Consider the following 12,545-nt stretch of genomic DNA (forward strand, 5'->3'; position numbering starts at 1 on the left):
TGAAATTTTGAACTTATGCAGAAAAGTTAATTTAAGATCTTACAGTTCAAAGCACCAGATGAAATACTCTGTCTAATAAATAATTTGGCTATGGCAAATTATTTATTAGATTTAAATTGATACAGATGTATAGTTGTTAAGATTTTATTTTATTTTATTTGCCTAATTTTTTGGAAAAAATAAACCCTGAACTATTTGCATTTCAGTATGAAGACACCATGCAATATGAATTTAAAGTGAATGGAGAGCCAGTGGTCCTTCACCTAGAAAAAAATAAGTATGCTAACTCAGAAGTTCTCTTAACTTTATTAGGACAATGTGGAAAATGTATATTCCTGGACACAATCTAGGAGAAATAATAATTGCATTCCTTTGTTTGGAAATTAAATTATATGTTACTGGGAAGGAAAAAAATGGATATAGTGATTGAATATGTTAATTGTGTCTTACCTTGGAACTGAGAATTTTTTTACTCCTGCTCTCCTATTGTACACTGCTGGACCATAACAATTTTAGACAAAGTTGAACCATTCAAGGATCAGAACCTTCTAGCAATTGAATTAATTAGGTTAGTTATGAAATATTGCAGAGATTTTAAAGTGATTGCTGATGCTGCTTCACAGATATCCCATCAATCTGAATAACATTTCCTATGAGACCTGCATAGCTGCTCAACCTATATCAATATTTATATGTTAAAGCATGAAAAGCAGGAAATGTCATATCCTATTAAGGCCTGAAAGGGGACAGAACCTAAATAAGCCCCAATTTTCACTACACTTTTTTTTAAAAAAAAAGCCATGTGAGTCTTCTCAAAGATGTTCCATTTCAACTGTAAATTAAGATATGAATAAAACTATTATGCAAATGTAAGGCACCTGGCTTATATTTGCATAATAACTAACCCATTGAAACGAGTTTTTGGTCTTTCACTGACTCATCTAGCCAGGCCTTTAAAAAACATTGGCAGCTTTGCTTCACTATGGGGAATAGAAATGGAATGAAACTATTTTTCAGCATAAAAGAATAACATAGTTGAAAGGGACCTTGGAGGTCTTCTAGTCCACCCCCCTGTTCAAGCAGGAGACTGTACCGTTCCATGGCTGTCCAATCATACCTTGAATGCCTCCAGTGATGGAACACCCACAACCTCCGAAGGCAAGCCATTCCACCCATTAATTGTTCTCATTCTCAGGAAATTTCTCTTAGTTCTAGTAAATGAACCACGAACACCACTAAAAGAAAGTGTGCCATTTTCATTACCCTAAAACCTGTAAATGACGTATCACCATTTAAATTAGTATGGCAGCCACTACACTGTAAATACAGTATGTCTCTGCAGCCTGGTGCAATTTAATACTAGTGTTAAGTCTGAGATACAAAGTTGGTGCATTGGGAATGACTGCTTGGCTTTGATTTTAGCATGTATCTTGGTTTTGACCATCCTATATGTATCTTAAGGGACGCGGTGGCTCAGTGGGTTAGGACGCTGAGCTTGTCGATCAGAAGGTCGGCAGTTTGGCGGGTCAAATCCCGAGTTCCGCGTAACAGAGTGAGCACCTGTTACTCGTCCCAGCTTCTGCCAACCTAGCAGTTCGAAAGCACGTAAAAATGCAAGTAGAAAAATAGGGACCACTACGGTGGGAAGGTAACAGCGTTCCGTGCGCCTTTGGCGTCTAGTCATGCCTGTCACATGACCACGGAGACGTCCTCGGACAAGCGCTGGCTCTTCGGCTTTGAAACGGAGATGAGCACCGGCCCCTAGAGTTGGAAACGACTAGCATGCATGTGCGGGGGAACCTTTACCTTTAGCTTAATATGTATCTTTAAATGTATATTGTCTTTATTATTAAGTATCAGCTACTAAGAAATTGCCCTATATGTATCTTTCTGTCACTTTATCTTATACTACTGGAGATGGTAAATTCTAATGTGTGCTTTAGAAATTCTAGTGTCTCCTTTTGTTTTGTTTAAATATGAAAGCTGTATGAAATTTCAAGGGTAGCATCTGGAAGCTCTTGTTTTGCCATGGAAGCAAAGCAGGACTAGAGAAGGAAGACCAGCAAGAAATATCTAGATTGGAAAAATAGAAGGCAATGCCAAGTGTGTAGATGTGACACCAGGAATGGAAAGTGACTCCACAAATTGGTTCTGTTTGAAGGTTCAAGGCATTTATTTCCTTGAGGTTCCTTCAAATTACTCTAAAGTAAATAGAGCTATACTGCTCTCCTTTATAGACCAAGCAGTTCAATGAGACTGTTGTATAGACTAGAACAGGAGTCTTCAAACTTGGCCTTTTTATGACTTGTGGACTTCAACTCCCAGAATTCCTAGGCCAGATACGCTGGCTGAGGAATTCTGGGAGTTGGTCCACAAGTCATAAAAGGGCCAAGTTTGAAGACCCCTGGACTAGAAGAATGAAAAGAAGACGCAATACCAAATGTCTTCTCCTGGTCAATCATGCTTCTCGGAGCCTTGATGAAGAGAATTGCACACCTTCCTTAGTGTAAATCTCTCTCTTCAAGTGAATCTAGTATAGCACTCCTCTTAAATAGCCCTCCTCATAGGATTGAAATGCTTACTACTTTCCTTTGATACCAAAGAAGATGCTTAAAAGGCCACTATACAATAGTTGTAAACTTATTATAAAATTATCTCAGTCCTACTTAGTTCCTGACATAGATATTCTCTTCTTTGCATTCTTTCCAGAGATCTTTTTTCAGAAGATTACAGCGAGACTCATTATTCCCCTGATGGCAGAGAAATTACAACAAACCCTCCGGTTGAGGTAGGGTCTCACTTTTAAGAGTCTTACTTTTAGGAAGTAAATTGAAACAAATGTTTCTGCACAATATTACAAATATACAAGAAGGAGACCAGGCTACTCAAACAAAAAGGGCTATATATGTATGAAGTATCTTATATTGATATGTTCTTATAAGGATGTATGGATTGTTAAACCCAGTTTGTTTTACTCATTGAATTACCATGGCAATATTTCAATCATCCAGTTCTTTCCTACTGGTTAAAAGCCAACATTTTGGGGAGTGAGTTTCACAAATAGATTTATTATAAGAACATCAGGTTTAGAAGATCTATATTTTCATTTATAAACCAGACTACAGGGATACATGCAAAGTCTTTTATCTGTAATACCAAAAGTGAGAACAATTCATTTTGTTCCTATATAGAAATTCATATATCTTTCATATTAAAATGGTACAGAATGTGGCCCTACCAGCTGCCAAAAAATGACAGCACTAACATGCTTCATGAACTCCTTGGCTCCTTGCCCCAGATTGATCTAAATGTGCATCCTCTGTCTTCAAAAATTATCTACCTCTGGCTTAGCATCTTCAAAGGTCATACAAATTACTCCTATTTAGTGTGTAACAGAAATCTTTTGATTTTAATATCTGCATGGATCCTGCTTCCAGATAATGCTAGAAATTATATATCTCTGTATATTTCTGAAAGCTTTCCTTGTGTGAGCTCAAGGAAATAACAATTATTTGGTATTATTAGTAAATGTGGAATTTTTCAGTAAGATTTCAGAATGTAGGACAATCATGAAGTCTGAAAGTTTATTCAGCAAATCCTGTGGTTCAGCGCTAGAGTTCACTTCCAAGAAAACATTTTATAGTTTTGTGTTGGTTGTCTGCCCAAGCAGGTCTTCTGCCCCCCTGAATCAAAATTTTCTGAATAACTGCTGTCTTAATATTTCATTGATCTTCTGGAATACATTGGAACTGTACTTCTGCTCAACAAATCACACTAGAAACAAGCTTTAACCAGTGTAGTCCTCTTGCCTCCCTACAGGATCACTGCTATTATCATGGACACATCCAGAATGAGGCTGACTCAACTGCAAGCATCAGTGCATGCAATGGTTTGAAGTAAGTTGGTCTCTAATCTTTTATTTATTTTATTAAGAATAATATACTGCTCTTGGAGTTGTCACAGTGAAAATGAAGGACATCCTCAGTTTTTCATGGAAATTAGTTGGGTGTGATCCAAGAGTTCTGCAGAATTAAGACAGACTTTGGTTGAATACCATGAAGAGCTGCTGCCAGCCAGTAGAGACACTGGGGAGCTAAATCAGATCTGTCTGCAGGAGCTTCCAAGCCCTGGTCTCTTTTCCTTATACATAGGAGGTGATGTTACAGGTAGAGAAGATAAGTAGGTTTCAGACTGCATACCTTGCTAGAAAGCGTACAGGAAGAGGCAAGCAGACTTTTCGGTTCTTTTCGGAAACACTTTCTTGAGCCACTCTGCACACTTTCTCCAACCAGCTACATATCTTAGCCACATAAAGATCCCAGAATTCAGAAGGTCCTTATCATTAGTCGGAATCAACGTCCTCTCAACTTCTGTTACTGAAGGAAGACACTGAAAGATCCCCTTTGAACAGAGACTGTGTCCATGCAGTGGAGGAATAAATGAATAGATGGAATATAAAAGAAAAACAACCAAATAATAAAGTAAAACAGTATGACAGAATAAAAGCTTTGGAAGGGACCTTGGAGGTCTTCTAGTCCAACCTCCTGCTCAAGTAGGAGACCTATATCAATCTAGACATAGGGCTGTCAATCTCTTGACAGCAAGCAGTAGTGATAGAACACCCACAACATCTGAATGTAAACTTTTCCACTGGTTAATTGTTCCAATTGTCAGGAAATTTCTCCTTAGTTCTAGGTTGGTTCTCTCCTAGATTGATTTCCATCCATTACTGCTTCTCCTCCCACCAGGTGATTTGGAGAAAAGGTTGTCCCACACTTTTTTGTGGCGGCCCCTTAAATATTGAAAGACTATCATTTCATCTCTACTCCTTGTGGTTCCTGCAAGCACTCATCATATGTTTCAGCCTCCAGCTCATTATTACAGTAGTCTGCATTGTTATTCATGTTATTCTGCATTACCCTCTTTAATGAAGATGCTTGCCAAGACTTGTTATTTTCATTCTTTATTAAATATCCTGGTCATCCTGACTCTTATCTTAAATTGCTATCAGATCAGTTTGAATTTATTTCTTTCCTTCCAGTTATATATTTTTCCTGTTTTTATCATACCGGTAATTAGTTGTGATTTTGGGGTTTTATCTGTTGGCTTATGGCTGAATAAAGATTATTGATTGAGTGTATGAGATATATATATATATATTTATAAGATATAAAGTACTTCACCCTTATGAGATAATTTTTACACAAAAACAGAATCTTTCAAATAGCTTTAGTCTTGTATTTGTATAGCTAGAAACTTTATTTTTTTAACATTCTAGAAAATATGCAGTGTTGGATTCCATGCCAAAGTATCTCCAAACAAATACTGTACAGATATTTTATGGTTGCATTGAGTGTGTGAAATCTCTTATATCTATCTGATCATAGCTGTATCTTTGAGAAATATGAGAAAGCAATTTGAGTGCTGAGGAAAAAATAAAAACATTCATTGAATTTTAAGAAGGGATTCAAAAACATGAGGAATGGTGACTTGGTTAGTTAAAAATGGGTCTCAGAGCTGAGTTTCATTACCCAATTAGGCAACATCATCAGTGCAGTTTATCTCTCAACTAACAATATTCTCTTCTCTTGCTTCTCCATCTCTGATCACCCTTTTCCACACTTTTTTACAGAGGACATTTCCAGCTTCGAGGGGAGACGTACTTAATTGAACCCTTGAAGCTTTCCGACAGTGAAGCCCATGCAGTCTACAAATATGAAAACATAGAAAAAGAGGATGAGGCCCCCAAAATGTGTGGGGTAACTGAGACTAATTGGGAATCAGATGAGCCCATCAAAAAGGCCTCTCAGTTAGTTGCTACTTCTGAAGTAAGTCTCATAGTTTGAGAACATGGATTCATTTACTTGTTTCTAAAATGTAAAATAAAAGAGAAATTATTTGGGGAAGGTGATTAAATAGAATTCAAAAGGGAGGAGCTCCTATTTCTTTTATTATTATTATTATTCTAGCCCTAGTATAAAAGAAATAATCAAGACTTGATGAACAGAAAATACATGTTCCAGGCTTATAGCATTTTCTTTGGTCATAAGAAACCTAGTTTGGAGATTTGAATCAAAATGGAATTAAATGAATCTCCAAATTATCTCAACTTTCTAAATCATTTTTTTAAAATAATCAAATCTTTTTTGAATGCAGAGAGGACTTGGGATGGGGGAGAAACTGGTTTGAAATATTTAATGGTGTTGAGATGTCTGATAAGTCATTATAGAATCTTGACTCTATTGTCCAATTTGATTTGAATCATCAAGTTGGATTGACAACGATTGAATAAAAAGTGACGAATTGAATCTAGTCACAATTGACCCTCATATTCCTAATATTTTCCTCCTTTACTGGAGGGACAAAAGTTAGAAAACAAAGTGACAGCTCCTTCCTTCCTTTCGCTGGCAAAAGTTGAAACTGGCTGAAATACATCTAGAATTTCAAAATCCCAACTTTTTTATTAAAATGTTAAAATTGACATGGAATAATAGTTGTTGTTACAATGGAGTACCAAAATACAAGTGCAGAGGCCAAAATTGATTATGAAGTCTGATTTGCCTTTTGCCTTCAGTGTTTCTGGCAATTAAAGATTCTTTATCCTCGGCAAGTTGTGGTTATATGCATTATGTTTAATTGGTCCTTAATTGGTCCTCTATCTTGAATGTTCTTGTCTTAATGTCAGGTCTTGAACACTTTATTCAAATTGGCTGTCAGAGAGCAAGGAGAGAAATTGCACTCTAGAATTAGCAATTTGGCCTTGTAGCTCTGTATGCTGAAAAAACACGAGTACACTTTCATAAGGAAAAAAGCAAGTAATGCACATTCACACATTCAGCTCTTAGCAAGAGTGCATTTCCTGAGCAACCTGGGTACTCTAGTGGTGGAATCTAAATGTGGAATGCAGGAGGGAGGGGCTCTTTCCCAGGGAAATAAGAGGCAGATCAGAAATGAGTCCTTGGATTGCAGAAAGAAGCCCGGAAGGGATCCTCCCTAAAGCCCTCTCAGAGTGTATCTCATGGTTACACAGAGTGTGCTTTAGTCTGGCAAGATTCCCGTCTATAGGAGAACAGCAAGAAAGAAACTACTCTGAGCAATTAACCATGTTTTCTTGTTCCTTGTGAAGTAGCCGAAGGACCACTCGGGACGACAGGCTAGTTCAACAACAGGTTTATTAAGAGCAAGGCAAACATAGAATAACTTGTCCGGCTTTTATAGCCGGCAGCTGGTAGCGAGGACCAATCAGCGGTGTTCATTTTGGCGCCCTGTCAGGCAGGGACCAATCCGCGTCGTCTTTTGTTGACAGCTCCGGCTTCCGCGTGTCTTGGTGTTTTGACAGCCGCGAGCTGTCAGTGGTGGCGCCTGCGTGGTGCGAAGAACTTTGACAGCTGTCAAGTTCCCGCGTGTATTTCTGTCAGGCGGTTTTACCTTATATGCTAGGCGATGCCTTCTTATTTGTACTGTTAACATATATATACATTGATTAAAGGAATGTTTACATATATAATACACCCCTTACCCCTCCCCTGGTTCGTTTCTTCCTTCTTGGATGTTTGAACCTGCCCACTGATAGTCTTTTAGGTAGGTGGGTGGTCTTCGATTCCTGGTTGAGCGGCGAAGGGGTGGTGGGTGTTCTGGTTCTGGTTCTTCGTCTTGGTGCTCAGCTTCCTGGTTTGGGATAGGCCGCATTTCCGGTGGGGGTTGTAAGTCGGCACTGGGTGGTTGTTCAGAAGCGTGTGGTGGTTGTCTGGGTCTGAGCTGGTCAATATGGCGGCGTATGTTGCCCTGTGCTTGCGTAGCTACCAGGTATGAGATGGGCCCTGTTTGTTTTATTACTGTCCCTTGGACCCACTTGTTTTTATCTGTGTATGAACGTGCCCATATTAATTGACCCGGGTTGAGTTTGCGGCCGGGGTGGGGGTGCTGTTTTTCTTCTGGGGCTGTGTCAGGGTGCAGTCTGTCGAGACGTGTTATTAGCCTCCTCCCCCATCTTAATTCTGCTGGTGATTTGCTAGTTGTAGAGCATGGTGTTGTGTGTTGTGATAAGAGGAACTGGCTGAGTCGCCTTTGCCAGTTTCCTTTAACGAATTTTTTCAAGGCTTCTTTTGTGTATCGTACCATAATTTCAGCCATTCCGTTCGACGATGGGTGGAACGGCGCCGACGTGACCAGCCTAATACAATTCCTCGTAGCGAAGATCTGAAATTCACGAGAGGTGAATTGAGGTCCATTGTCAGAAACTATGGTATCAGGTAGGCCGTGTGTTGCGAATATTTTTCGTAAGGCTTGAATAGTGGCTGTGGACGTTGTTTTCCTAAGGGGTGTGACTTCCAGCCATTTGGAATAGCTGTCCACTACAATTAAGAAACTTTGGCCCTGGATAGGTCCTGCAAAATCTATATGTATACGTGACCAAGGGTTCCTTGTAGTCTCCCATTTATGGATTGGTGCCTGGGGTGGTTCATCCCTGGTCTCCTGACAGGTGTAACACCCACCCACATACTGTTCAATTTGTTTATCTATGCCGGGCCACCACACATAACTTCTGGCCATCGCCTTCATTTTTACAATTCCAGGGTGCCCTTCATGTAAAATGTGCAATGTTTGGTCTATGTTTTTCTCTGGTATGATGACCCTATTTCCCCATAGCAGGCAACCTCTGTGTGTTGAAATCTCATTTTTCCTGTTATAATAAGGTTGGAATTGGGGTTGTGGGTTTTGAGTTGGCCACCCAGTTGTGGCCCATTTGAGGACTCTGGCAAGTATTTTATCTTTTGTTGAATTATTGGCTATAATGTTTGCAGTCAGGGGGCATTCTGGAAGTTGGGAGATTGCTAAAATCCCGCTGGCTGGGGCTGGGTCTGAGTCCCTGGTTTGTATGGGCAGTCTGCTGAGGCAGTCAGCATGGCCCAATTCTTTACCTGGTTTATGTATTAGCTGATAAGAATAGGCTGCTAAAAATGTTGACCATCTTAAAATTCTCGGGGAGAGGATTTGTGGAGTAGTTTTATTCCAAGTAAATATGCCTAGCAGGGGTTTGTGATCTGTAAATATAGTAAATGGTCTTCCATACAGATAATCGTGAAATTTTTTGACCCCTGCCACTATCGCTAGGGCTTCCCTGTCAATTTGTGCATAGTTTCTTTCAGCTTTGGTCAGAGTGCGTGAATAGAAAGCTATGGGTCTTTGTGTACCGTCCTTGAATATGTGACTTAATACAGCCCCGATTCCATAGGGAGAGGCATCGCAAGCGATGCATATTGGGGTGTCTTCCTTGAAAAGGGTGATAGTTGAGCTGTGACAGATAAGCTTTTTTAACGATTGGAAACTGTTCTCATGTTCCTTGGTCCAGGACCAAGTTGTACCTTTGTCTAGGAGCCTATGGAGCGGCTCTGCAATAGTGGCTTTGTGGGGAATGAAGGCATGGTAAAAGTTTAACAGCCCCAAAAAGGATTGAAGCTCTTGCTTATTCCTAGGGCTGGGTGCGGTTTGAATAGCCATTAGTTTTTCAGCGGTGGGGTGGATGCCCTGGCTATCAATTTTATACCCTAGGAATTCTGTAGAAGTGACTCCAATAGAGCACTTCTCCCGCTTAAGTTTGAGACCGGCTTCTCTGAGCCGGCTCAGCACAGCTGACAACCTGTCAGCTAAACTAGCTTCGTTTTCCCCGGCGATGAGAACATCGTCGAAATAGGGGCAGACCCCGGGTATTCCCTTCAGGGTCTTTTCCATGATGCCCTGAAAAATACCCGGGGCTGCAGATATGCCGAATTGTAGCCTCTTTACTTTAAAAGCACCGCGGTGGGTGACAATAGTTTGAGCTTCCGCGGTGTCGTCTGTGACAGGCAGCTGTAAATACGCCTGTGTGAGATCGAGCTTGGCGAAAATGGTGCCAGAGCGGATGGAAGCAAACACGTCCCTTACCGCTGGCACCGGGTAAGCATGGGGGCTGAGGGCTAGGTTGACTGTCGCTTTATAGTCTGCGCACAGTCTCACTTCGCCATTAGGTTTGATTGGGGTGACAATAGGGGTCTCCCAGGTTCCCCCTTCTGTTGGTTCCAGTACCCCTAGTCCCACGAGTCGGTCAAGCTCGTTTTCAATTTTTTCTTTAAGGGCGAAAGGTACCCTCCTAGCTCTTATTTTAATTGGTTGAATTGCTGGATTTAGTTGCAGGGAAATGGGGGAACCTGTATATTTCCCTAAAGTGCCATCGAAAACGTCGGCGTACCTTTCGCAAACGGCTTCTAGGCTAGGTGTTTGAATGGTATTAACCCCCGTTAAGGCGATGCCTAGTGGAGTGAACCAGTTTAGCCCTATCAAGTTGGTACGGTTCCCTGGCGTAACTAAAACCTCCAGGGGACCCTTGAACCCCTTATACTGCACCAGGACCTTGGCTTTCCCTTCCAACGGAATAGGGGTTTTCTGGAAGTCTGCAAGGTGTACCTGAGTTTGTTTCAGGGGAATTTGTCTTCGGCCTTTCTGACAGATTTCCTGATAGGTTGTCAGCGAAATTAATGAGACTGCTGACCCAGAATCTACCTCCATGTGGCAGGGCACCCCCTGAATTCTGACCCAGATCTTAACTTTGGAGCTTATGCTGTTTACCCTGTCAATTGTCTCTACCAGGGGGCCTGGTGGGGTTTCTCTGCTGGCCTGGGCAGCCGGCCTACCTGGGGGGTTTGCCTCCACCTCATTGATGTTGTCCCGGCCCTTGCTGCGGCACACCGGCTTGATGTGGCCAGTCTTCCCGCAGTTGTGGCATTTCGCGTTCCTAAAACAGCAGCTTCCTCGGGCATGGTTGCCCCCGCAGCTGGCACAGGCGGCCCGTGGCTCGTAACGCGGTGGTGGCGGTGGTGGGTTCCTGGATCCGCGGCGGTCCGACGTTTTTCCCCTCCTCGGCTGCCGGTGCTCCATCCTGCGCTGTAGGGCTTCTCCATCGGTGAAGTCTACTGACTCTCCGCTGTCGCTGAAGGTTGCGCTTTCCTGGTAGACGGTCGCGGGGGTCTCTGGGGTCGTGTTCGTCGGCTTCTTCTTGTGGCTGTGTTCATATGCCATGATCTCCCTGGTCAGCTCTGCCAGGTTCATGTCGGGTTTGGACGTCAGTTTCTTCTGTAGCTTCTCGTCCCTCAGACCGATCACCACCTGGTCTCTGATGCGGTCTTCCAGGTCGGGGAAGGAGCAGTTCCGCGCGGCGTGTCTGACCCCGGCAATGAATTCGTTGGCGGGCTCGTCCTGCCGTTGTTTCTTTTGTGCGAATTGCACCCGCCAGTACAGTTCTGAACGCGCTGGCATGTAGTACTTGTTCAGCTGGTCCACCAGGTCAGCGTAGGAGACTTCCGTGATGGGCACTGGGCTGAACAGCCCGACGGCTGCGTCGTACACCGGGGGCCCGCTGATGTACAGCAGAGCGGCGGCCTTTGCTCGGTCGTCAGTGATTTTACTGACGAGGAGAAATCCCTCGACTTGGCCGAGGTGTGATTGCCATCTCTCGGGATGGCGGGTATCAAACTCCCTCACACGGCCGAAGTTTGCCATGTCGTCCGGTCCTGGGTTGCTCCGATGGAAGTTAAAACTACCGTGACAGCTCTTGCCGGGAACTCTCTTCCTCGGCCGTGACTTCAACTCCGGAGCAATCCCACCTTCGTCGCCAGTGAAGTAGCCGAAGGACCACTCGGGACGACAGGCTAGTTCAACAACAGGTTTATTAAGAGCAAGGCAAACATAGAATAACTTGTCCGGCTTTTATAGCCGGCAGCTGGTAGCGAGGACCAATCAGCGGTGTTCATTTTGGCGCCCTGTCAGGCAGGGACCAATCCGCGTCGTCTTTTGTTGACAGCTCCGGCTTCCGCGTGTCTTGGTGTTTTGACAGCCGCGAGCTGTCAGTGGTTGCGCCTGCGCTGTACGGTGGGTGCTTTGACAGCTCAGGCTTCTTCGTAGTCCGGCGTTTGACAGCCGCGAGCTGTCAGTGGTGGCGCCTGCGTGGTGCGAAGAACTTTGACAGCTGTCAAGTTCCCGCGTGTATTTCTGTCAGGCGGTTTTACCTTATATGCTAGGCGATGCCTTCTTATTTGTACTGTTAACATATATATACATTGATTAAAGGAATGTTTACATATATAATACACCTTGAGCCTGAGAACTCTGAAGCAATATTTCAGTAATCACTTTAAAATTACATCAAAAGAAAGGCACAATTCTTTGGCCATTAAGAGTGAGTTCAGTGGGTCAAAATGTCTGATTGCCTCCCCTTACCTTGTCTTTGATGCATAGTGTGATATGATTGCAGGCCAGGTCTAATTGGTTCCATAGCAGGACAACATCACTGTGTTTCTCACATGATTGGTTGGGATCCTTTGTTTGAGAAAGGGAAGGAAAGGAGAGAAAGTCATTGAAGCATCATTTTGACAGCCAGAAAAACAGGTTAAAGAGAGCTATTTCCTCACGTGCCTGTTCTTAGTCCTATTAAATTCTGTTCAGAATTAGATATTCACATATACCTGTATCTTTAAATGTAGGCATCAAAAATTCCAAAAACAGATTAATTG

The 12,545-nt window shown here is 42.6% G+C and overlaps 1 protein-coding gene across 1 annotated transcript in view; it reads left to right on the top strand.

Annotated features, from left to right (window-relative positions):
* Nucleotides 1-12,545, top strand: part of LOC310643887 (zinc metalloproteinase-disintegrin-like protein H4 subunit A) — a 126,489-nt gene that overhangs the window by 96,554 nt on the left and 17,390 nt on the right. Inside the window, exons 4-6 of the mRNA XM_083368550.1 lie at nucleotides 2,710-2,788; nucleotides 3,820-3,896; nucleotides 5,633-5,828. Coding sequence (XP_083224676.1) covers nucleotides 2,710-2,788; nucleotides 3,820-3,896; nucleotides 5,633-5,828 — 352 coding nt within the window. The remainder of the gene's footprint in view (nucleotides 1-2,709; nucleotides 2,789-3,819; nucleotides 3,897-5,632; nucleotides 5,829-12,545) is intronic.

Source organism: Vipera ursinii, assembly GCF_947247035.1.
Source record: "Vipera ursinii genome assembly, chromosome: 8".
Classification (NCBI taxonomy): domain Eukaryota; kingdom Metazoa; phylum Chordata; class Lepidosauria; order Squamata; family Viperidae; genus Vipera; species Vipera ursinii.